This window comes from Python bivittatus, unplaced genomic scaffold (genome assembly GCF_059951505.1).
Source record: "Python bivittatus isolate LINGU-HERP-01145 unplaced genomic scaffold, Pbiv_v1 ctg000070_np1212, whole genome shotgun sequence".
NCBI classification, from domain to species: Eukaryota; Metazoa; Chordata; class Lepidosauria; order Squamata; family Pythonidae; genus Python; species Python bivittatus.
In genome coordinates, this window is record NW_028277034.1 from 31,116,478 (window position 1) to 31,143,562 (window position 27,085).

Sequence of the window (27,085 nt, forward strand, 5' to 3'; positions counted from 1 at the left end):
ATGTATTTTCTCTATGTCTATGTGATCAGCTAATAGATGGTGATGTTTAAAGAGAAGAAAAAAGAATATCTCCATACATCTCCATTTATTCATTTATTAATGTAAAATGAGTGGGAATCTTTTGTGTAAGCAAGGATTATATAATTACCATCATTATCTTTACTGTTATTGATCCAGTGTTTACTTAGAGTGTGGGGGTGGTGTGATAATAATGCAGATGGCAGCGTCAAATATATGACACACAGGGAGAGTTTCAGGGAAACGGATTGCAAACTAGGTGCATTAAGTCTATCAGAAGCTCTAGCCATCTTATTTTCATCCTTATTTTCACAAAATCAGGTCTCCAAATATTGGCATTTTTGTACTGAATTTAAATAGTGTATTTTTTAAATAACAAAGGCTTGTCTATTTATCTAGACTTTTACAGAGACATAACAATCTTTTCTAGAATCAGGCTGTCTTTTAGATTGCCAGGATTATCACCCCACTCCTTTGTTTAAGATTGTTTTATTGTAAATCACTCTGAGTTCCTCCAAGAGAAAGAGCAATAGAGAAACAAAAGGCTCAATGAGGTTGGTACTGCGATATATGGACTGTGAATAGTTGATATCTATTTTTTTTTAATGTAGTTTCTTTCTGCTTTTATTTTTCTACTGTTCAAGAAGTCTACATAGATGGAAAAGGAATCAACTGGGGGATTCTGTATTTCAAGAATGGGGGAATCAACACTTGTTTTTTTCTTCTTCTAAGAAAATCTGGATACATTTGTAGATACAATCTGAACAGCATCTGGCAGAGCCTAATTTGAATGCCTGGAATCTGAGCATTTGCTATCTATTTCCACATTCCACCTTAAGATGACTAAATGATAACTACACTGCTTGACCATTAAATACTTTTTTCTTCCTTTTTTTTTTTTGGCCTTGTTTACTTTTTCTTAAACACTTTAGAATACATATGCATAAGAAAACATGGGAGATATTAGAGCCTACTCAAATGTTTCACTTAGTTTCTGCTACTACAATGCCAGATCTAATCATTTTTGACAGGATCATCCACAGCATGAACTAGCTGCCAAAAAGTCTTCATCTCTATTCTTGAGTTTCAACCCCATTTGTATTTCCATTGTTCCTTAAGAAATAAATTATCACTGGCATTTCATGTTTAGAATGTTTTAGAAAAGGCTGAGATATCATTAAGCCCATCTCCTTTGGGATCATGGCTATGATTTTGTTTTACTTTTACCAGTCACTTACTAGGACAAGGTTAGGACTAACCACCTATGATTTTTTTTGGCAGGATTTTGAATTTCCCCCCAATTCTAGCTATGTTAAAATATCTTAATTGCTGATTATCAACACTGAGGTTTTCAAATATATCTTAGGTAAGACTATTTGTGTCAGTGCAGTCCATCTTTCTGATTCTATATAGGTGGGAGAGGATAATGGAACATGCTGCTAATTTCTGACATTGTAAAACCTGTTGAATAGAAAGTCACAGAAATTTCAGAATAAAAATATGGTAAAATATTATGTTTAAGCTTTTCAATGTCACTGAATTCTTCATCAGGTAAGTAATTCCCCACTGGGGACAGAACAAAGGACCAATTTGATCCTTTAGGATTTAGAAACATTTTTTAATACTGGTCTGTAAATATAATCTATAGTAGTGCCATAATTCCTCTATTAAGTGACAAAATTCTGCTGGAAAACTATTTGCACTTGTATCTATCTTTCTTCCTAATAAAATTTTGATATTTTTCATCTGCCCAATGAATACTTTTCCAGTTTTCAAAAGTTTGTATCCAAATCTGTTCAGGAACTGTATATCTTACACAGTTTGCAAATCAGAGGAAGACTGTGTGATTTACCCACTGTTCAGAGTCTGAATTACACACTATCTCTAATTGTAAACTAATAATGTAGACTTGTACTGCATGCATTGTCATTAATTTCTTATTGAGGTATAATTTATTAGCAGAAAATTTGTATAGGTAATCCCCAGTTTAAGAATGAGTTCCGTTCCCAAGGTCTGTCCTTAAATCAAATTTGTGTATAAATCAGATTACTGTATTATTTTATATTACTGTATAAGTAGTACTGCATAATATTGTATATTTTTGTATTATTGTACAATTGTATAATACTGTATTATTGCATAATGCTGTATTGTGTAATCAACTCGAACCATTGTGTATTTAACTGAAATCATTGTGTATTTAACTCAAATTTTGCTACAATAAGCTCTGCTAACTATGGGTTGTCCTTAAACCAAGCATTCTTAACCCGGGCACTACCTGTATCATAAAACAAACTTTCCTGCTGACACTTGGAAAAAAAAATAGGATTAATATCTTTGTTTTCTTTCCATCATTTATGTTAAGATTATCATGACCATGCTGACATGAATATTTTTTTAATTACCAGATGCAATAAAGAGTTACAGTTTCCAACATCAGAAAGGAAAAAAAAAGTGTACATTACTATAAAATAGAAATTCAAGTTTACATGTCAATTTTTTCCTCTTGTTCTCTGGAATGTTTTGAATCGGCAGTGTTCAACAAGTTTGAAAACAGGCAAAAGTAAACTTATTTCTAAAGTTTCAGTGGCAATGCAAAATGAAATCTGGGAAAACTTTTTTGAAGTTTAAAAGGTATACCACCCATTTTGAACACTGTTGATTCTCACCAAAACATTATTTTAATAAAGATGGATCAACTGAAGGATGCCTTTCTTATTCTTTACCAATGTAGGAAGACTTGCTACAGAAATCTTGAGAAGTAACCTTCCAGTTTTTAAAAATGTACGGAAGAAATATTCACTGCTACTAAAATCCAGCCAGTAACTGCATGACGATATGGAAAACCAATTTCCTAGAATCGTTTTTAGAAATTTGATTGCACTTAGAAAGCAATGCTTTCCCAACTCAAGCCTGAGTTGTAAGAATTTGGATTTATTCATAACAAACAAAAACAAAAAACCAGTATTTATTACTTTGGTTAAACAAATTCCAGTGACAGAAAACTCAAGGAAAGGCATGATAGAGGCATCTCTACAAGAACACTGGTTCTTACTCTTTATGATTCTGGATTACCAGCTTCATTGTCATTTCCAAAATTCTCTGTGGAAGGAAAGCTTCTTTTGTAACTTAAAGGATCAGAAAACTTGCTAGAAAAAAGATGAAATGAATTCAGAGTCAGTCCTTCTGCATAATCCAAACATAATACACTAGATCAGGAATTAAAGCAGTTCCTGATATCAATGAAAGGAATGCTTATACAAATAAAATAATATAGTAGGAGACTAAAAACAAATTATTTTTAACAGTTATCACTTCATTCCTAAATGTAAGCTAATGAGAATAAAAAGGATGCAATTGTCACAGATAGTTAACTTAGTATTGGATGATGTTAAGGTCTAAGTTTTTTTAATAAGGGGAAAACAATGAATCCTACACAGAGAAATGTTTTAATATTTTTTTGCTTTCCAATAAATGCATATTCTGTTACTATAGTCCATCTCAATAAGGCATAGTTCTAGTCTTCCTGTGGAGTTGGTTTCTTGATCTGATCTAACTTGAAGGGCTGACATCAAGTCTGATTATGCATTCCCCACCCCCACCTGTTATACCCCAGTGAGTCAGGAAGGAGCCAGCCTGAGTTTCTCCTTAATACTATCTCCCTTCCCAGGACTTAAGGATTCTTCTGCCCCCTTTTTACTTAACAGTTCATGAATATTTGCTTCAAGGCCATGTCTTTGGGTCTCTACAAGATGGCACCAGTGTTGATATAACGAATGCAAGGTCAGACATATCCAGATAGAGTCACAATTGTCAGATCACCTACGCTGGCAAAAAGCTGACCTTCCAGACCATCCTTCATACTAAGTCTAGGAGAATTCCTTGGCTGTGCTGAAGAGTTCAACTTCACAAAGAGTTGTATTTCTTCTAACTACAGTAGATCTTATGGCATTATTGAAGCCAACATCTACTTTGTATTGTAAGGGATCTTGAAGTACATATATTGGGTGATACACTGTAGTTATCTGATATAACAAAATCTTTTAGGTTGATCCTAAATCTTTCAGGTTGATCCTTTCTTCAGACCACACTTGCACATTTTTGGTGACAACAACTATTCAATTCTTCTTTGATTTACTAAACAGTTCCTGTGTTTAAAAATCCTGCAGCAAGATGAAGTGATTTCTATGTCACTCTGAGTAAATGAAAATGTCATCAGTTGCTGGCAGTCAGAGGCTGACAATCCCTGAACATATTATTATAAGATGGAACAAAACACCAGGATTTCAAAAACTGCTCTGCAATTCATGAATATTGGCTCCAGAATTATTGTATGCACCAGTTAAGGCTGGTTTCTACTGGAAGCTGAGGTATGGGAATGAAATTACTGCAGACAGAACCAGTTGTGTTATCAAATTACTAAAAGTGCTAAAGCAAAAGGCACAGGGAAAGGTGCATTTGGCCACTAAAAGTGCTAAACAAAAAGAAAGATGCATTTGGCCAATATGTTATGAAACACCTTTTCAAATGGACATAAAATCACACGTCAATGATTCAGTGAGAATATTTTTGCCTCCAAATACTACCTAAAACAAGAAAAGATCTTTTCATATGGTCAATTTTATTAATCAGTATAGATTTTGCTTCAGACTCAACCACATAGCTATGTTCTTTCAGTCAGCAATTTATAACAGATATATTTATTGTCCAAATTGAGAAAGGTCACTTTGGGGATTAATTTATATGAAGATTAGTTGGTGACTGATTTTTCCAGCCTGTTATTTTCCTAATATATTTAATGCCATGTGAATTTATTCTATTTCCTAGTACTTTTTTTTATATTGCTGAATAACTTATCAGCTCCGACACCTGTTTTCCAGAGAATTAGCCTTTATTATCAACTTTGACTTACCTCTATACTGCCAACTGAGATTACATGAAGCTGTAATTATACTCTTGTCACTCAAAAAAAAAAAAATACTGGTACTATTGTTGCTTAATTGTAGGACTCAGATCTAAAGTGAAAAAGCCATCAACATATGCACAAAATAAGAGAACACTGCCTCAACCATTGTTGGAAAAACAAGTGAAAATTTCCAAAGGTGTGCCTGTTTGAATTTCTTGCAGCTAAACAACAAACTGTCTCATGTCTGTTAATAGGCTGACAAATGGATTTAGTGGATTGGAGTTCATCCCATTTAGCACATGATGTTATTACAGTACAGAAGATATTGCTGACCAGGGGATGTCCATGGAAGGGGTCAAAAAAATCAAGATGGCAGACACAAAGTGTCACCACTCTTTATGTGTGCCACATTCCACAGTCACAGCCCCCACCTTGACCTTTTTATACTATGCCCCCCACCAATCCTATCCCTGACTGAGAAACAGGCTTCAGTCCTTTGCACATTGAAACTGGAGTCCTGGAATCCAGAGGGGCTTATTTCTGAATAGACATGAATGTTAAATTATGCATGTTAAATTATAACATATACATCTTGAGAACCTGCAAGATCACTTTATGACTCTGTATAGTACTACATCTATATACCACATAGTATAATTATATAATATTAAGTTTATTTAAACCCTAATTTTATTTTCCTATCTATCTTTCCTTAGATAGTCAAAATAGTTTCTTCTGCACCCGAAAGAGAAGTATCAGTAGTTTTGGGGAAGCTTTAAAATAAAAAATGCTAGCATGGATGTGTTTTTTCTCTCCTGGACATGCACTGTTATTTTCTTGGTTACATTGTTCTTTGCTGCTTTTAAAGTTGTATACTGCCCACATTTTTCATGGAATCAGGTAATCAAAGATTTTTATAAACAAACAAATAAATAATGGCCATTGAACAGACACCTAGAATATCCTAGAATATCCAGAAAGAAGTTTTTTTGGCCACTTGGAATTCTGAACAAAAGCACTTCACGCTGTAAATTTTTGTCAGAAGACGTGCTTATGTAATTAGTATATGAAAACTGATCTGATATGAACTCATTGAATCTGCAAAGCTCTTTACATCAAAGCCACTCTCCATTTCAATTCACATCTCCATCAAAGCAGATCTCCACTTCAATTCATAGATGCTTCAGTGTAGAAATTTAACCAAACCTTTATCAGTTTGAAGTGTCAGTTCAAAGCTTTGTATATATCAAGTGCTTTGAGAACTGGCAGCCAATCACATCATGCTCTTCCTCACCAATAGATAAACAGAGATATCTCCAGCAAATCAGTTTTCATCAGCTAGCCCAGAAGGGGGGGGGCTCTTTATCTCCCCCCAAAAAGGAAAAGATAATACATTTCAAGTCTCTCATCAGTCTGCTATAGTGACAGTTCCCATGACATGATGGTTATGTATTACAATCACTTTACATAGCTATGTGAACTCCTATCCATAATTTGATAACAAGAGTTGGAAGGCAGAATGAGTCAGGTACTCATTCTATCAAGACAACACTGCAAATCTCTTTCCATCAAATATTGCATCTGCAGTGGAATGAAACCAAGACCAAGTATAAGAAGTTCTCAGTGACAACATTGGCTGATCTTGGGGGTGGGAGTGAAGAGCTCAATTAGTTTAGCAAGAAGATCTGAATCAACATCCAGCAGTGCCCAGTCTGTTGCCATTTTGCAGCTAAGGAGAACAAACATGACCAGAGGGAAAAGTAGAATCAGCCCAAATCCTTGCATATTTAATTCCATTTGTGTCTATAAAAACTCTGAAAAACATATTCCCAACTGCAAGAAGACAGAGAAAGAGAATCCTACATGCATCCAGTTGTACAGTGATAGGCTCCATGCAGGCATTCATTAATGTTCTCTAATACCTTCTCTCTGTGCATATTCATTTACCCTTCATGCTATGACAATGGCGCTATTTATTTATTTTTAAAATTTAGGTGCCACCCATCTCACAAAAAGTAACTCTGGGCGGTTCACAATAAAACAGGTTTTTGGAAACAGAGATGAGCTATTATAGGCAACATATTTATATTCTGGTTCATGTAAAAATTGGAGTAAGCATCTTTCCTGTTTCTTTCCACTTCTCATTCTCTGTGCAACTCACAGAGTCTTTCTGGAATTCAGAGCATACTTATTCTAATTTTTTAAGAGGAGTTTTTAAAAATTATTTATGGCTTTAGAGATTCATCTCAAAATATTAAGTGCTAAATAAATGAAAATAAAGGAGACATTTGCTTTAAAATCTCCTGATTTTTTAGCCAATGAGTCAAGAATTTACACCTGAAGATTTTTCCTCCACAAAAACAAAATAAAACTATTGTAGATTCACCACCTATAGTTTGGCCAATACTAGGTTCATAAATATTGTACAAATCTTGTTAAATACAAACTATCAGGGCTAATGAAAGCATTCAGAGTTAAAAGTGTTTTCTGTACAAGTATACAAATTATTGTACAGATGTTATCAATAAGTCCTCATAGTGGCTGCCTTGAGCCTTTGGGAGAATATGGCCATCTTGACACTTCTATACAGGTAGTCCTTATTTAGTGATTGCCTCATTTAATGACCATTCGCAGTTACAACAGTGATGAAAAAGTAATTTTATGACCAATCCTCGCATTCACAATCTTTGCAGGTCTGTAAACCAAAGGAAAACTGAAATAAGATCCTAAGCACAATGGCGGTTTCACTTAATGACTGCTTCACTTAATGACTGAGTTGTCAATCCCAATTGAAGACTAGCTGTAGTAGTAGTTTGCTTAACACTATTATTATTTATTATTATTTATTTCATTACATTTATTATAGCTGCCCATTCCAGCAGATTCTGGGCGGCTTACATACATCCACTGAAGTAGTTTGCATACTTCTACAAAATATTATAATATAAAATTTAGTGTATAAAACATCTCCAGTACAATAGTCATTGAACTGCGTAAAACAGAAAATTATAATTTGTATTAGAATCATAAATCATTCAAATTAAAAACAACAACTGTGCTTGGCTGCTTATGCCAGTGTTTGACAACAATGCTTTTAGGAATAGCAAAAATGCTGCCAGGGCCAATTTACATGGCAGTTAATTTCAGTGCCATGATATCAGACCCATTCAAATTCCATACCATGGCCTTCCCAACATAGGCCTCCACAATTGTTGGGAGTGGGTAAGGAGGCACAAGTGACAAACATACATCACAACACAAATTTCACCCATAGTATTTGCATGTGATGTTGCCCTGCAAGTATAAAAGGACACTATTTTAGTTGCCATGTCACAAGGTACATTTTATCACTGCTTCCACAGGATTAGGACAAACATCTATATTCTACAAATCATTCTCTTAATGTTACTCTCCTCAAGATTTCATTTTCCAGACCATTTTTGGGCTTCTCTTGGGTGATTACAGTTTTATGTAGTGCCAAATGAAGTATGTTTTTATAGTACTTCCACATCACTCTCTTTCTACTCTTCAGTCCCTTCAAAGAATGTTAAAGTTGGTCATAGGATCATCTTCATTCTTGCTGACCTGTGAAAGCTGAGGATAGACAAGGAAACCATAATTAGTGGTTCAGAATCAATGTGCCCTTCAACTGAACAATAGAAAATGCAAATGTCACTAAGTCTCCTACCTCCTGAACTTCCTATATAAGGAAAAAAAAACTGGTTTCACATATAAACCAAAACCACAATTGCTACTCCTCTCCTTACAGGCTTTTAGCATGTGTTTGGTGTGTTTGCCTGAGCAATTTCCTGAAACTCAGAGCTATGTTATGAGGAGAAAGTGGTCTTAAGGTACCATTCTTCATGTATCTACATTCCGACTGAAAATGGGTACCACATGTACCCATTGTTCTGCAGCAACATGTTTTTCCCAACATTTGAAATTGTGGTTGTGTGTTGCAGTGTAGACTTTCTATGTAAGGGGAGATGAGAGGGAGAACAAGTAATAGCTTTTATTACTTTAAGTACTCACTTATATAAGAAGGAAAAATCAAGTCAAACTTTGGGGGTGGGGGTTATTATTCTTTCAAATTGTGAAGATGATTAGAAGGATTAAGATTGGTTCTCCAGTACTGTGATGTCTCAGATCAGGCTGGGTAGTAAAGTTAGCCAAAAATTCTCACCAGTGAGAAAACAGTCCATCCTGAAGCACACTCACATGCAATTACTTAAGCTTGTAGGTGGGCTGGAAGAAATCGGCTTGGCTCCCAAGGAAGACAACATCATGTGAGTGCAGGCATATAGTGCCAGTTCTGAAGTGGTGTCAAAGCCCTGTGTGTCAGTACTCTAATTCCTTACAGGCAGTTTTACAACATGTTTCACAGTTGCTGTGAATAACTGTGATCACAGGGGCATAGGGCTGGTGCAGAAATAGTGCCAAAGTCCCATGTGGAAGTATCTTTAATCCTGTGGTATTATAACTCTAACTGGCAGGAGTTAGAGTCCTGAAGAGTTAAAGCTTGGCAGAGGGACAGAGCCACCTGCTTGAAAATGGGGCTGAGACAGCTGCATTTCCTTTGAATATTATGAGAGAGTGTGATGCTGCTGAAAGAAGAAGATCATAAAGGATAAAAAAGAAATTAAGTTCCTTCACCTAACTGGATCATAGCCAAAAAAGGATTAATTTCTCAAAGAAGAGCTACTACAGACCCAAGTACTCTATTGTAAGCTATTTTGGGAAGAGGGGGCTTGCAACAGGATATCAGTATTTTTAAAGGCAATATTTCAAGACAATATCTATGGGCAATAATGCAGACACATGAAGAATACAACAATTAACAAAGCTGGAGAAAGCTACAATCTGAACTGCTATCAATTGAAGCGAAAAATTAAGAATTTTCAATTGCAGTGCTATACAGTAGATAATAAAGCATCACTGACTTTTACATGCCTCCTTGTCTCAGCAGATAATAGTGCTTGTCTGATCTTGTCTAGGCTTGGAAGCTTAGGATTGGGCTTAGTAGCTAATATTAAGCAGAGTATTTACTGTAGATCGAAGGACTCTTAAGGAATGCTAGGGCCATAGGCTAGACTTGGGAATAAAAAAAATCCAGTGGCAAGGCACTTCCATATTGTTGTCAAAGAATACTACATACAGATAGTCCTTGACTTACAATCATTCATTTAATGATCTTTCAAAGTTACAACACTGAAAAAAGTGACTTACAACCGGTCCTCGCACTTACAACTATTGCACTGTCCCTGCGGTCACATGTTTAAAATTCAGGTTGGCAGCTGGCATGTATTTATGATGGTTGCTGTGTCCTGGGGTCACATGATCACCATTTGCGACCTTCCCAGAGGGCTTCTGACAAGCAAAGTCAATGGGGGAAGCCAGATTCGCTTAACAACCATGTGATTAGCTTAGTGACCATGGTGATTCACTTAACAACCTCAGCAAAACAGGTCATAAAATCAGGTGCAACTCACTTAATGACAGTACCGCTTAGAAATGAAGTTCCAGTCCCAATTGTGGTCATAAGTTGAGGACTACCTATAGATACAGTCATGTGAAAAAGAAAGTACACCCTCTTTGAGTTCTATGGTTTTATGTATAAGGACATAATAAAAATCATCTGGTCCTTAGGAGTTCTCAAAAATAGGTACAGTGGTACCTCGGGATACGAATTTAATCCGTTCCGTGACTCTGGACGTATCCCGAGTTGGTCGTAACCCGAAGCAAATTTCCCCATAGGGTTCAATGTAAATCCGGTTAATCCGTTCCGCCCTCTGAATTTGGTCGCAACCCGAGGCAAATTTCCCCATAAGGTTCAATGTAAATACGGTTAATCCGTTCCGCCCTCCACCTGAATTTGGTCGCAACCCGAGGCAATTTCCCCATAAGGTTCAATGTAAAGTACAATCCGTTCTGAAACATATGCATTTTATTTTTAGACCACAAAAAAACTTTTCTCTTCAGAGCCTTACTCCCGCCAAGCCTGCTCTGCATTTTCTTTGGAGCCATGCTAACACGCACACCAAAAACCTTCGCAAAACACCGCAAAACACACCACAAGCCTCACCGAACATCTCCTTGCTACCGCGACCTCGCCCACAGGAAGCCGCGACCGGTCTGATGGTCTGATACATAACAAACGTCAATATTACATTCTTGAATTTGATAATATAGAGTTGATGATATTAAAAAATAATTAAGCATAAAAACATTTTGGTGCACACTTGAATAAAATGTATATTCTCTTTTAATTGGGTATCTGAAACACCAAGGTTCTATTAAATTCACTTCTTCCATATAGGCCTTAATTGTTTCCCACACTAATAATTTTTTTTTTCATACCTGTGTATTTCTATCAAGCTCAGGATCCAATATTTCATTAAAATCTCCTCCTATTATCACTTTATCATAATTATTCTCATTCAAATGTTGAAAACTTTCATAAAACATATTAGAATCTAAACTAGGTTCATAAACATTAACCATAGCTATGACAATCCCTGATATTTTAGCACATGAAATCAAATAATACCCATTCGCATCAGCAACAACCTATTGTACATCAATTGGAAATCCTTTTTGAATCAAAATGGCTACACCTTTAATTATCATCGAAGAGTCTGTGAAGTAAACCTGTCCTATCTAATCCTTCATTAATAGAGATTTATCTGTTCCATTAGGTATTTCCTGCAGATAAGCAATATTTGCTGTTAACGATTTCAAATATGCTAAAATTACATTTTGTTTTGTACGTTCTCACAGCCCTTTTACATTAAGACTAACTTCATCCATTAATTTTATTTTGGCCCACTTATCAATATTCTTCCAATACCAGTTCATTTTATAACCTGTACCATTTAACCAATATCTAATAATAAACTTTTCTATGATTAAATATTTATCATATTTTCTAATATTGCTCACAGACGTAGAACTTTCATAGGAACTCAAATTAATGTTCAAATCTATACTTAAAAGGAAAAAAGAAAAACGTGATTACGTGATTACGTGCAAGAAAATAAAACACCAAACAAATAACATTATTACAAAAACTAAAGAGAATCCTAAAACAAGACAAAAAATATATATAGAAAGAAATGCTTTTGCTGTCAATGGGACAGAGCTATAGTTTCATCTCTCTTATAGATAAATATACAGAGCAGTTTCAAACTAGCCTTTAAGCTAAGAAGTTATGTGTAAAGGTAAAGACTTAAGATCACAGTATGCTCAGACTCATTAACATGAAGTTAACAAGAGTACAGAAAAAAAGTGAAAGCTTAAAGTCTATTAAATTGAGGCTCCCTCCCCCCTCTTGGGCAGACTGAAACTTCTTTCTTAACAATTGCTACAAACTGAGACATAAACAGGCTTAACTATCAACAGATTTCAATGATAGGATAAAGGCCTCTGCATTCAAAAGATTCTCAAATTTGTGAATCTGATCTTGATTAATGCAGAATACAGATGAAAAGCACATAACATATTGAAGTTATGCTGATCTAGCAAGATTTTGAGCTTTTGTGAACATCCTTCTTTTTTCAGAAACCTCTTTAGTAAAATAAGGGTAGACTTATATCTTACTTTGGCTGAAACCTCTCTTCAGTGGAGACTTTACTGATTCCTGGTGAAATATACTTAAAATCTCATCTCTTGTGGTAACATGAATAAACTGCACAATAATAATATTGGAACTAATTCCAGTCTTCCATCTTGTTAAAATAATTTTTATGACGTGTTCAATCTTGACTGGAAAGTCTGTTCCCAAAGAGAAAAGCTTTCTGAAAAAATCCTCCATAAATCCAGCCAGATTTGATTGACTTGGGAGGTTTTCAGTGCTAATCACACGTAATTTTTTTCCTGGCAATTTTGATTCTAAATAGGTAATTTGTTTACCCAGAATATTATGACTAGCTTGAGTTATAGCCTTATGAGCAGCCAATCAATCCTCATAGCAAGTCAGCTTATCTTGCATCTGTTTAAATCATTTTTAAGCTCTGCCAAATCTTGTCATATTGGCTTCAAAACATGTACTGGAGCTAGGATATCTTTTAATAAATTAGTAGAAGAATCCTCCTCTGCCATCTTTTCTGGTGGTACAGTTGGAATTCTGGTGATACAGTTGGAATTAAGGTAACTGTTGATTGTTTAGGTCTAGTTACCATGCCAGTAGCTCGTTAAAAACAAGATAATATATAATGAAAAATTTTAATTACCGAATAGTCAGTCCTATAATTCAGAAGTTTGAAAACCCTTTAATCAGGAAAGATGCGAAGATGTACCTTACAGCACCATCACAAACTGGAAATGAAGACAAGAAAAGCTTTAAAGAATATTGGAAGCTGATATCAGCCCTTCAAGGTAGATCAGGACAGGAAACAGACACTACAAGAATCACTGGAACTCTACTTTATTGTTGTAAGGTACAATAACAGAATTTATAAGCCTGGAAACAGGGTGCCAAGTTTTCTTCTGTTGATGTCTTGAGTTTCTTTCTCACTCAGTCTTTTTTTCCAGTGTTATGCTGATTTTTATTTAACTGTTCCTACATTCCTTCTTCAAGTTTATACTGTACTTCTTTACACTGGCAAAACTATTATTTGTCTGTATGTTTTTTAATATATGATGCCGAGACGACATTTTGCACTGTAAATTTTAGCAAGGGAACTCCAAGGCCCATTAAATTTACTGTCATTTCTTTCTAATAAGTATGAATAATAGCTTTCTCCAAACTGTCCTCTCAGTATACTGGGATTATAACTGTCTGAAATACATTTAGGGCACAAGGTAGAAAGAGTAATTACATTTTAATTGTAAAAGTATAATTGGTTACATTTTGACCTTGAATATTCAAAGCTGAATACTCTAAGTAGTAGTCATGGGACAAACTAAGTTAACGTAACTTTTATTTTCCTAAATTATGAATGCACATCTCTTTTTCTGGGTAAGAGGTACCTTAGGCTTTAAGCAACATTTCAAAAAGTAATGGTTGGACCAGGTAAAACTCATTCTGATTTAATTTTAATTTCATTTCATTTAAAGATAACACAAATATTCTTCAGGAAAGTATGTCATCAATATCTTCTTTTGTCACATTAAGAATTACAATACATTAACAATTTTTGGAGGACCAGGTGTTAGGTAATGTTAGGTAATCTGATCTAAATATAGTTTAGGCCTGAACTTATATGGGTTTATATGTATTTTCAGGAAACATTACTTTGAAACTCTACATAGTAGAGTTTTTGCATACACAGAGCATATCCTGAGAATATGCATTTTGATGAAGTCTGAGAAGAACTGGTAAGCTAATTTGGAGGTGCGTATTATGCTACTGGCTTTTCCAAGGAAATTTCAATCAACTAGCAGATACTTAGAGATATACATTTTATATTCATATTCCAGCATGTTATAATATAATGTCAGCATATATTCCAGCATGATAATATAATATCAGAATATAACTTAGTATGGTTGAAATTCTTTTCAAAATATTTGTTCCTTTCTTGCTTTTCAAGTTTTATTACTTATGTGGAACCCCATCCTTACTTGATATTGTTTGATTGTAATCCTTATTATAACTGCTATAATTTCTAAAAATAATCTCTGCAAAAACTATTTTTCATCATCTTGGAAAAAACTATTTGAATGGGTATTCATATCTTGGATGTTATCCTGAATTTTTAACATACTCAATTGTTAAATGTTCTTTGCTAGTTCTGGACTTACCTTCTTCTCTCTACCAGTATATTCAGGATTGCAATCAATGTAGCACATTATAAATTTCAAGTCTGGAGGAGAAATCAGAATAAGATCAAGTATATCTTTTCATAAAGCAAATTTTAGGGTTTCTTTTTATTAGAAGTCCTCGAAATCTCTAGAAGTATAAATTGAATGGAAAGGCAAGCTTTGATTCTCAGGAATGCCTGCTATGGCTGAGTAAGAGTTTACTCACTTCCCAAAGGGCAAATTTGAAAACAGCATGGTAACTGACAAAGCAGTTGCTGTGCAAAGAATGCATAATAATCCTGACTGTTCTCTTTTAAGTATAACCTGATTATACCATCCAGTAAGGGGGCTGCTATTTCCTGAGTAATGTTCATTTGCCAGTATAAGCTGAGACATTTGGACATGTGAACCAACAAATGGCTCTTGCTACAGTTTATTGTTTAAACTTCATATGTTCTCAGGAAGTGCTATAGAATCTGCAACCTGAAGCCACTGCTTTATTATCAAGACCAACCATACTGACTTTGGCATTTGCTCTCTATTTTCCTCTTTCTCCAAATACTTTTTACCTCAATGGGAAAAATGTAATGATTCATCTACCTCCCATATACAAAATCAGGGATATCCCCTATTCCATGTGCCTTGAACATTTTGAATGGAATGAGGGCTAGGAATAGATAACTTTCAATGTGCCTTCTTAAACCAGGTTGTAATGATCAAAGAAGGCAAATTTACATTCTATATCTTAACAAGAGTTTCATTAAGGATATTTGCCAAACAAAGCAAATCAAATCATACATATGTTCAACTACCGCTAGCACATAATTATATAAATGATGCAAAGCAAGTAGCTATGGCACTTATAAATGCATACAAGTTTTGGTAGGCTTCCTTTCTAATAAGTAAATTTTAGGAATTACAGATATATTATGAGGAGGATATATAGACCCATAGAAAACCTAAATCTTTGCCAAACATATGACAAATTTGAATTTGGTTTCAAAATAACAACACAGTCTAGTACTTGTCTCACTTGGCAGAAAGGTTTTGTTCATTTTTTTTTTTAATTTAGTAAAATGTCTTTTGTAAACTTTGACCTATCCCCATTCTCTACAGTTGCTTTTTGAGAAATGTAAAAAAATGCAAAGACCTTGTAAAATATTTATATACCACTTTTCATCACAAGAAGTCCAAAAGAAGTTTATTAATTGTCCAGTTCACTCCTAGTTGTCAGCAAGAAAATTGAGCAACTAAGCATGCTTCCCTCCCTGTTTTTGTTCTGAACATGGTCTGGCGGGGAGGGGAATTGTCTATTTATTGGCCAGGAAAAAGAATTTTGTAGTATTTCTGCAAAAATCTGAATGAGGTTCATGCTTCTAGGAATTTAGTTCCTCAGTACAGGGCTAGAGACATCTGGAACTATCTGGAAGGACAGAGGAAGGAATTGGGAATCTGTGGAAATGGGCTGGACAGTTGTGGCAGATGAGGATTCTGCTGCTGACTAATCCAGTATGTTTGTATAGGAATTTGTTCCAAAATTATGGGATTTGCATTGCAAATATATAGATTGTAGATAATTCCTTCCAGTCCTTTTCTGGAACTAAAGACAAACAGGGGGATATGGAAACGTTGGGATATTAATTTTTTTTCTCACACAGAGTTGCCAGGAGTGGTTTCTACAGTTGAAATGGCATGTATTGGAATGAATCCTTTCAGCTCAGAAGAGACCACCTCATTAAACAAACTAAGTACAAACATCAATGAAACAGAACCCTGTTTAAGAATCTTTGATATTCATAGCAATCTGTGAAATATACAATGCTGAAATGTGACAATGCTGGATGTGACCCTCCATTCCTTGAGCTTTTGAGGTGACAACTGTAATCAAGGGAAACCATGTGTACACCCAGAGGCTCCCCAATAGCAAATTCTCTTTCCTAAATTCCCAGGTTCCCCGGAGGCAGGGAGGGGGGATTAGTGTAGAGAGGGAGACAGGAAAAAATAAGATCCAAGTCTACATTCCTAAATTAACTTTTTCTAAAAGCTCTTTCTTACATAGTGGTGAGGTTGCATTCTTAATACGAAAATGGTCGAGATGCGAGAACAGGCAAAAAATGTCCCAGCACAAACATTCATCTCTGAGAGTGCTATTATGCAGAATGTTTTTCTGCTGGTTTGAAATCACTAAGTTTACTTCAGGGCAAGTCTTCATTGCCTCGGGTAATAGAAAAGTCCTGCTATACATGCACAAAGAAGTAAACATAGCAAGGAGAATGAAAGGGTGGCTGAAGCCTGGCGAACACGAACGAGCGAAGGCAATACTAGAAAGGTTACTCAGCGGAGAGCTGTCTGACCTGGCCGCAGGGCCTCTTTTCCAGGTGATGTAAAGCGGCGTCTCCGCCGCCTAGCCACGCCCCGCCCCGCCCCGCCCCGCCCCCAGGACAAACACAAAACAGCTTCCACCCGGCTCGAAAGAGGCGTGGCCAACGGCGGCAGGCGTGGCTCGAGAGCCGAGGAGGAGGCGGGCTAGTCAGGCAGGTTAAAAGAGGGACGGAACAGAAAGGGGGCGGAGGGTGGTCGGCGTTGCGACCGTTGGGCGCTGGAGGGCCGGCGCTGCGGGGCATTGCTAGGCTTGCGGCGGGGGAAGAGCGGCGGACACGCCTGTCTAAGCCTTCGCCCGCCTCGGGGGAGCGGCTTCAGCGCGGGAGGGGAAGAGCCAGCAGCTGCTGCTGCACTAGTGCCGCCTTGTCCAAAGAAGAGGAAGCGGGGGAGGTAATTGAACAGCGGGCGCCGCTGCCAGGGAAGAAGCTCCTTTGCCATCTCAGCTGGTCAGGCTGGGTGGGGGGAGCGCCAGGGAAGGGGCCGCCTTCTGCCAGCCAGCCAGCCAACTGCTCCGCTCTTGCAGTCAAGATCTGGGGTAGGGCTGAAGACCGCTGCGCCTTCGGTTCTGCCAAGACCGCGTCAGGAAGGAACAGGACCGAAGCGGAGCGGGAGACTTTACCTTGGGCTGTCTTGCCCCGGGTAGGGCTTTGCTACTGGCCATTCTCGGAAAACACTCTGGCCCCTGCGTCCTTTTCCTGCCCGAACGCCCGTCTGTGCAAAGCGCCGAAGGCACCGCGTCTCTGCGTGTCCTCAGCGGCGCCTGCTTCTGCGTCCTGCACACTCGCTCTTCCGCGCTTTGTCTCGCGTGCGGGTCGGTTTGTCCCTGCAACCTCCGTCCGCCGTTTGCTTCTAACGCCTTCAGTGCGAGGCGCTGGCGCGGCGTGAGGAAACCTGAACGTGGGCGTGCTGCCTCGGCTCGCCCGCGAGGCTCCCTCGCTTCCTCTCGGTTCAGCTGCAGGAGTAACGGTGGCAAAGGGGGACAGCGTCGGGACTCGGAAGGGGATCAAGCCAGTTGCGGGGCGTGTTTCAGATCTGGATCTCGCGAAGTGGAGGAAAGAGAAAGCGTGTGATTGGAGTTGGGGAGAGGGTAGTGGCTGACAACGAAGGAACTGGACTCTTGGCTCCCCTCCTGCCTCCCCTCCCGAAGTATATCGATCGGGGTAAGGCGGAACGGAGCGGTCGCTTCTGTTCGTTCGTCCGCCCGGCTTTCTCCGCTGTCGAGCGCTGTGTGCGTGTCCCCTCAGCACGGTCTCCGTTGTGCTGGCGCTGGGGGAGGAGGCAAGCAGGGGGGATGGGGACAGGGCGTGTGTCTGTGTCGAGTGGCGGGTCTGAGAAGCAGACGGGCCGCGCTTTCGGTCGCTCGAGTGAGTCCACTTTTTCCTCTGCCTCCCCCCATTTCCCCCCTTATTCTTATCCATAAGCCGAAAAGCGTTCAATGCCCAGAGCAGGAGAGCAATAGAAAAGGGTCTTGTTGCGTCCTGCCAGTTTTATCAGCTGAAATGTGAAGCCTAGCCGTGCGGGACTGGGAGACAAAGCCTGAGGACGAATGAAAAGAAAGCGTTGCTGTAGGGAGCAGTCGAACAGATGACAGAAACAGCGCGCTGCAGAGCGACAATGCGAAGGGAGCGGGAGGGGGAGCCGGACGGTAAGTTCAAACGTGGCTTGGAAGGCTCCTGTGTTTCTTAATGCTCACAGTCTTTGAACAAAGAAGGTGAAGAAAAACTGGGGGGAAGTCCTGACGTATAGGAGGGGGAGCAAGTACAAAGGGGGTTCAGATGGCAAAGTCTTAATGGGGGAGACTGAGACTTGAGGTCTGTTTTCAGAATGAGATGGGGCTCTTCATGGTTTCAAGGTCACTTGCATTCTGGATAGAAGACAGGAATGTAATTCTAGGTTGTGTCTGCAAAGCTGTAATGCTTTTCTTCTTGATGCATAGAAATAATTTCATCCCAGTGTGTGTATGTGACTAGTCCACATGCAGGGAATGGATTTTGGGGCTCCTTGTGTTCGTACATTTTACAAATGAGTGGCTCTGTTTGTTATGCATAATGAAACTCACTGTTGTATATAAGCTAACAAATGTTTGATACTTTTCTTCTCAGGCCAGGACAGAAATCGTGTGGTTTGATGGTTGCAGCTGGAACACTAGCAGAGGTTTACTAAAACACAGGATGACAAAAAAGCACTTGCTGGGAAGAAAAGTTCTGCTATTTCTACTTCACTGTGTTCATGAAGCATCATGATTTGAAGGAGTGATTTGGACAACAGAGCTTGCATGAACTTTGGCAAATTACTTACTAAATGAGGCAGATCCATACATTTGCAATATATGCTGCGTATGCTGATGGAAAAACTTTATCGTTCTGTGTTTTCAGAACTCACTATTCTGAGGAATCTAAAAACCACATATATTTTGGAATGACTGGAATTTAGAGAACAAAATTGTGGGAATTCTTCATGCATGTTATCTCAGCTTTAGATGTATTAATCTCATAGAATAACATGCAGTACTGTAAGGTGCAGCTATAGTCATGGCATCGTGCAACATTTTAAACTATGTATTATTGAGCTTTGGTATAAATATAGCTTTATCTCTAAAGTGGATGCACAGCAAAACAAGATCAGACATATTTGGATAGAAAGATGCTTCTTGCCCAAAGATGCCACTGACTATTCTGTGAAGGCATGAACAGATTAGTGGATTGCAGTCGGTCCTGTGGCATAGTTCCATGCAACGGGCACTTTGGCTTGGATTTAAGAATCTATTGTCTTCAGTGAAACCTAAAATGTGCCCCTGATTTGGACCTGTCTCAGAAGATAAAGTCGGTAAAATGGCTCAGACCAGCTTGCTGCAAGGGAAACAGTTTTATTGCAGAGAGTGGGTTTTTCACAAGCTTCAGCACTGCCTCCAGGAAAAGACAAGCTTCAGCAACAGCTCTGCCAACAAACCATCCGTTGTGCTAAATTCTGGGACTAATGCTTGTGTTGTCCCTGGCAAGGGAGCATCCTGGGGTGTATTGTTAGTAGGAGGTCCGGGTAGTGGCAAGACAGCTGTTTGTACTGAGTTATTGTGGCCAAGCTCACCTGCAAACTTACAAAGAGGTTTATATCACCAAGCACTAGCCTTCCATTTCTGTAGGGCACAGGACTCTGATACTCTCTGTGTGGGGGGGTTTATTAGAGGCTTAGTTGCCCAGATCTGTCAGAGTGGACTGATTCAGGGTTACGAGGACAAAGTGAGAGATCCTGCTGTTCAAAGTCTCCTGCAGCCTGGGGAATGTGAGAGAAACCCTGCTGAAGCATTTAAAAGGTAATAAATAAATAACACTTGAGTATGTTTCTTTCATACTGCTTGATCAAATGAGGTGCCTTCATAAAAAGAGAGAAGTTGCTTTTCACGTGGGTGGTATTTTTTGCTTGCAGGAATTGCTCAAATAGGGCATGTGGAAAAAAGTCCACACGGAAAGATAAATGTTGGGCATGGTATCCTGAGAAATTGGTGTGAATCACATTCTAGATTGGCATCTTCTGATAACTCTCTGTTGTTTGGGAATGGGAGTTTGGAGAGGAAGAAGAAACATGAAAGGTAGTTAAAGATTAGAATGTCTCCATGGTTATATTGATAGAAGTCCTTGTTTTTAAAGATAAATATCGGTTCAAAGTTTTCTCAGCAGCTTTCTGGGAACTCTACAACAGTACTGAAAACCCAAACAAAAATCTGGCAGAGGTCGTGTTGATCAAAGCATGCGCTCTAGTGTTATCTTATTGATAGTTCATTTTCAATTATAGTTTATTTTCAAGTATAATTTGAAGTTTATTCAAGCCTGCATAAGATACAAAGTGTTCGCATTGCTGCCAAAAAATCTGAAGTAACTTTCTTCAGCTACAGTGTTGAAGGATAAAAAGCTGATGGGAGTGTTTTATTCCTGAATAAAGATGCTTCTACCTAAAAACCTGAAATTCTTCCTTCAGATTATGGAAATGGAAAAACTAGCAAAGGGTGTGGGAAAAAAGTGAAGCAGTATCTTGCGCATGTGTCATTCAATAAATGCTGGTCTAAAACTTTACAAGATGTGAAGACTTAGTCTGATATATTGACTGTAAAATAAGCAAAATTGATCAGATAGATTTTAGGAACTATTTCACTGGAGTCGGATTTTCTGAACCCTGGACAATGGTATACCTGTAAAGAACTTGCACTAAAACAAGTCAATATATTATGCTGTATAAATACATAAGTAACTTCAGTGGTATGCATTCTTGATTTGAAGTACTATACTTCCTTTATGACAACCATAAAGAAATGCTGATTAGTGTCAACAGTGATGCATATTGAACCATTTGATAGTCTGACTATGTAAAGTGGGTGTTAAAAGGTTACTATAATTTACCAAATCAGAGGGGAATGTAAAGAATATAAGCCATGATGGCATTTTATCTTTTGTGAAATTTAAGATGTAAGCAAAAGAAGAAATTCTTCATAGATAGCTATGCTTTATAATTCTTTAATATTCTATATCAGAGTTAGATTATCTGGCTCCCTCCAGATGATTTATGATATAGATCCCATTAGCACTCTTCTGTATATTCACTGGTGAAGAGTTGGGAAAGTGTAGTCCAAAGCGCTTAGAAGGGGTCATGGACCTTATTTTCTGTTATACGGGAAAGTGTTAGTGATGGAGGCCTTCATCCTTATATAGTGTTTTCAGGGTATCTGGGAAATCATAGTGCTGTTCCCAGTTAGGAAAATTTCCTCTCCAAATAGAATATTTGTTCTTTTACGTTCCAAATAGGAATGCATATATAGGAACAAATAAATAGAAGAATCCTAATACTTTCATTGTTGGTGAGGACTAAATAGTGTTTCCCCCCCACCTTTAGTTAATTTCATCCATGCAGAAATTGATGGGAGTTATCCCACTCCACACCTACTTGTTCCCTTGCAAATGATTTCAGAGGACCTGGTTTGGACTGTTAAAATTTCTCATATATAGCCATTTATCTATATTAAATGCTTGTGCAGCAGTCTTCTAGACATGCATATATGGAAGTGGGGAAGTGCTAGGTGAAAGACCTACCCCAAATGGTGATGGATATCCTAAGGATATTTATAAAATACTCTATGAAATTCCTGTTTGATAGAGTGACTTTATGGTTGTCCTTTAGTATCTACTCAGTTACTCCTGCCACCTTATGTGCATAGAAGCAATCGTTTATTATTTATAGGGTAAATTATTTCCTGTTATCTGCTATTTCTTTTTGGAACCATTGTGACATCAACTTACACTCCTCTTGGAAGGGGCTAAGCTACTTTTATGATTCTATAGCACCTAACACAATAATGCTAAGAAGTACTGAATAATAAATAGTTACATGTTTCTTTGTCCTAATCCTGTTTAAGTGATATTGTGGATTAAGAAAGTGTAAGGAACTATGGTTTGCCAGCTAAAGTTCTAGTACAAGTATGGTGAGTGATGAGGGATATTGGAAGTTGCTGGCTAAACCATACAGTAGGGTTTTCATCCCTGGATTGAATAGTAAGTAGGCCATGTTAACACTGGGAAATAAATTGCAAAGTTTTTTTTTTTAATTTGTATGTTTTTTTTTTCCCCCTTCTGGTTCTGATTCCCCAAGTATAATGCCATTTTTCTGGCTTTTTCTGTCAGTATTTTAAGAAGCAGATTCTTGTCTTTTTGATAGAGGTACAGGATGCTTATAAACTTCAAAAGCAGTCATCATGGTTAGCAACAATGATAAATGATGGACAAGCGCAGCTGAGAATATCTGTGTTGGTTTCACCTAGTATTTCAGAAACTGCTTCTCTCTCCAAAACTATTTTATTATTTCTTCTCCATATTAAAGTCTTCGTTGTAGTCTTGGTTGCAGGTTACTGCAGTTTTAAATACCTGTAAACAAAGCTGCAGCTTGAAGTTCTGTTTTTGGAATGCCTATAAAGTAAGTCAGTCACTCTTCTCTTTAATAAAATCACAAACTAGAAATGAAGGCTTGAATCTTCAGCTGTGGCACAACAAAAATGAGAGTAGTTTCTGTTCTGCACAGACATGTTAGAAATGTGAAATTTGTGTGTTTTAACATGTAAATATGAATAATGTTTCCTAAAGATATATTTTAAGATCTTAAGGCAATATGTAACTTTATAAAGGAGGGAGGTAACAAAGGCTTGTGCCTTAATTGGGGTTGAAAAGGTAATGTTCATAATTGCTAATTTTGATAGTCCTTTATGGGCATATTAATTTGAAAGTCCCAGTAATTTCATTTAATGCTTTAAAACGCTTACATATAATGGTAATTTATAGTGTGTGCTGGTATTTTGTAACTAGGCAATAATTTGGGCCAGCATCATTCTCCAATTTAGGGCCTTTCACATATATTTGGTATATAATTCTCAGAATTCTCAACCAAACTCCAATCCTGGCTGAGAATTCTGGGACTTGGAGTCCCAGATCATATGAAGAGCATAAGGTTGGGGAAGGCTACTTTAGTTTGCTCACATGGGAATTTCCAAGTGTGTGGTATTGGTGCGAAGGTGTTCAATTTGTTTGGGCTAGTTCAAACATAATAAGACTTGCAACTATGTGGTGGGGATCTTCACACAGTGTTTGTATTTTGAAAGCAAGTCTTAATAATGTTTCTAACAGGGATAATAAAATGTGTTTACATGCATTAAGATGACATTTATGTAAGGGTGCAAGACCTTGAACGCCCTTCAACCTGCTGAAAAATTATTGTTGGCCAACTCCAATTTACAGCTCTCTTTAGAGCTGCTAGTAGTGGATGTTTCTTTGAAGTGGACAACCATACTAGAATCATGGGCAGTATTTCTAAGCACATTCAGAATGTAGGATTATGCTTATATAGAGTTAATTGAAGATTGTGGAATTTAGAACAAACTTTATCTAGAAAGAGAATGTATGTGCCATGTATAACTCTTATAATATGTCAAGTTCTGATTGCTGTCAGATGAAAAGGTTGTATAAAATACTTTCTTAGTACAAAACAACTGAGACCCACTCTCCTAAGATCTCTAGGTTTTTTTTTTTTTTTGCGCTACAAGGTTCATTGGTATCATTTAGGTTGTAGCTTAAGTCATTCTGGAAATAACAAGCCATGCATTTTAAAGACCTGCCTGTACCAAACCAGTTCACATATTATGTGGTTTGCTGAACAGTAGTTTCTTGAATAAACTACAATTTATTGAGTTTGCACAATATGCTGCTATCAAACAAATCACATTATAGAGGAGTGTGACATTGCGGTGGTCATTTCTTAAGGCTCTGTAAATATTGAACTGGCAATGGCTTGTCTCACTCTTAGTCTGCATGTGGGCTGCATATGCTGAAAGTGATACAACCTTTAAAAGTAGAAAAAACTCTTTAAAGCTAGTAGTGGATGTTTCTTTGAATTAAAACATTCATTATTTTCTGTTATTGAGTTATTCCAGCACCTATCAGTGGTGCTGAACTGCCTGTGTCTACTGTATTTTAATTAGTAGACCTGAGCAACAGCCCCTCATTTCTCTGTGAATGGAAATAAAGAAAAATGCTTCCAGCTGAAGCCTTTGTTGCCTCCAAAGAATTGATTTGTATTGATGTTGGTTATAGCATAACAAAATTACAGGAAAAATGAATGAAGACTGCCAGGGTGCTTTGCAATCTAGACTTCCATAGTCCAGGAGGAAGAATGGAGTTTGTTGAAGAAAACTATTTTCAGGGCATTTATTCAGCAAGATTTGGATGGGAAGTGAAGCTTTATATTACATATGAAACAGAAGACCTTGGGCTCTTTCACAATCGAGAAACCTTCTTAAACCCCTAGCATGGTTACTGATTTTTCCCTGAATGCAAATAGGACGTATATACAGAGAGAGTCATTGCAAGAAAATCCATTCATTGGTCCTTAATAATCAGTTTGGGCAGCAGAAATATAGTCAGTCTCATAACCAATGACTCCGCTCCTTCCATTTCAAGTCATAAGTTTCCTTACTTTTGTGTGTTGAAAACACACAACATGGGTTGGCTGGATCTTTCATGTCCTGACCATTTTTCATTCCTACCAGACAGTGCATAATGGTTGATGCTTCCTGTTCTTTTTGTTTTCAACAAAACAAAATTAAAACACATAGTATGACACCCAGTCATTTATCCCTATTTTCCATCCCTATGAAAGTTACGTTGTTTACCAAATAATTTTCTGTCTCATTAAAAATTAAGTAGATGACTGATGACTAATATTAACTATATTTAATTGTATACTAAGTGTAAATGAAATAAAAGTTTAACTTTTGTTCTATCTCTTACATTCTGGGGTATAGTTTATCAGTCTAGGAAAATAAAAGTGCACGATGGGCTTAATCAAGTGTGTGAATCTAACCAGTATCTCAGTTTTCTGTAGCAATTTATTTCTTAGTTAGCCTATATAAGATTACACTTCAAAATCAACAGAATGTAACCACGATTTAAATCTGGTCCAGTGTTTCTGTGTTTACTCAAAAATATTGTTAGTAAGTTCAAAGGGCCTTACATTCGTAACTGCAGCTTTTCATTCTCAGATGAAGCTGTCAAAAATGGGTTAACTTCATGAAGACGGCAGGAATTAAACTTTTGCTGTCCAGTGGGAGCTTACCCTCTTCACCTTTGGTTTTGCTTTCTACAGAACAGCTTCCCTTGATTCCATCTTAAGCCATATTTTAAAAAAAAAAGTTAGAAACTTCAGAGTGAAGAGAAAGGAAAATTTGCACCAAGATGAATGTTCTCTGCCAATGCCAGGGTGATCCTTGATCTACTGAGGAATTTCTCCAGGAATAAGCCTGGGAAGACTGTTAGGAAAGAATGGAGAAAAGAAACAAAAATGGACCATTCCAGGCCAATTGCTGTTGATATGACTGGTTTCCTCTGATCCACATGGCCAGCTGTTAAGAACAAAGACTCGAGCTCTTTGTTCTAATTCTCTACCCCTACATGAAAGTTCATGCCAGTCTCTCTTCTGGCAGTTATTTCTTTTTCTTCTCCTTAAAGTTTTTCTCTCTCTTAACTTGTGGCCTAAGATGAAACCTTAGAAAGGGAAACCTTCCTGTTCCACAGATGGATCAGATTGCTGGTCAGAATATCTTGGCCATCATTCATTGTAATGCTAGTCTGATATTGAAATCACTTTCTTAAAAACAATTTTTGGCAGAATATTCATTGCATCCCAGTTTGCCTGCTTGCCTGCAACATTCGTTCAGTTCTGTGAAGTGTCTACACTTCAGGGAAAGTGACTAAATTCAGAGGAATTTCTAGGTAAAAAGAGGAATGCATAGAATTGGCCTGTACTCCTCAATAAAAGAAATGGTCCTTGGCAGTTCTGTTGGCCTTGCATTTTGTGCCACCTCAGAAATTTTCCAGAGCATACTTAGGGCACACAAGCAATGTAGGAAGTATTGTATGAAAAGACTTCTAGCAAGACATGGGATTCCATTCTAAATGTTTTGTTACAATGCTACAGTATTTTGATTACTTCATAAATATTCTAATTTCTAAACTATGTAGAATAACTCAAACCTTGCATGATAGCAATATAAGCAACATCACTACCTTCTGTTTTCATTTTATTACATCTCCATGATTGCTTTTGTCAACATGTTTGTTCTTAATGCTTTTCTGATCAGTGATTAATTCTTGAAGGCGCTTCTAAATATCAGCCATAAGGTTTAGGTAAATAAAACAGTTGCATTTGTGGTTGTGGAAAACATTTAATACACAAACTCTTTCATGCTACAGGCACTTTCAGGTGATGAGACATAGATCCAAAATCTTTTGTGTCTATGTATGAAGGGCAGCAGTAATATAAGCAATGTATGTGGCTACATTTTTCATTTCCTTTTTCAGTGATCAAGTGCAAGTCTTAAAATGGGTTCTGAAACTTTCTGGTGCTTTGACCTCTTAAGATAATTAATTTGTGTGAGACCTCCCTACCCAGACTGTCAGACAGTACTCAAGCAGGACACTTGCTCTGCACAGAGTAGCTGGGACTCCTAGT

General features: G+C 37.5%; 1 protein-coding gene and 1 long non-coding RNA gene across 4 annotated transcripts in view; one reads left to right on the top strand and one right to left on the bottom strand.

Moving 5' to 3' along the window:
• Positions 1–2,408: 2,408 nt before the first annotated feature.
• Positions 2,409–17,083, bottom strand: LOC112541786 (uncharacterized). The gene is made up of 6 exons (XR_015794573.1): positions 17,020–17,083; positions 14,666–14,727; positions 13,153–13,237; positions 11,007–11,064; positions 10,414–10,477; positions 2,409–8,518 (listed from the first exon to the last, which is right to left on the bottom strand). It is a non-coding gene; the product is annotated as an uncharacterized LOC112541786 (long non-coding RNA).
• Positions 17,084–17,128: 45 nt separating this feature from the next.
• ANKRD50 (ankyrin repeat domain 50) overlaps positions 17,129–27,085 on the top strand; it is a 52,621-nt gene continuing 42,664 nt past the window's right edge. The window contains exons 1-2 of one of the 3 annotated variants that reach the window (XM_088132877.1): positions 17,129–17,437; positions 19,150–20,357. In XM_088132877.1, the coding sequence (XP_087989003.1) occupies positions 19,879–20,357 (479 nt within the window). In that variant the 5' untranslated portion in view covers positions 17,129–17,437; positions 19,150–19,878. Of the gene's footprint in view, positions 17,438–18,280; positions 18,693–19,149; positions 20,358–27,085 lie in introns of those variants that run through there. The other 2 variants (XM_088132876.1, XM_088132878.1) reach the window with 2 other exon arrangements.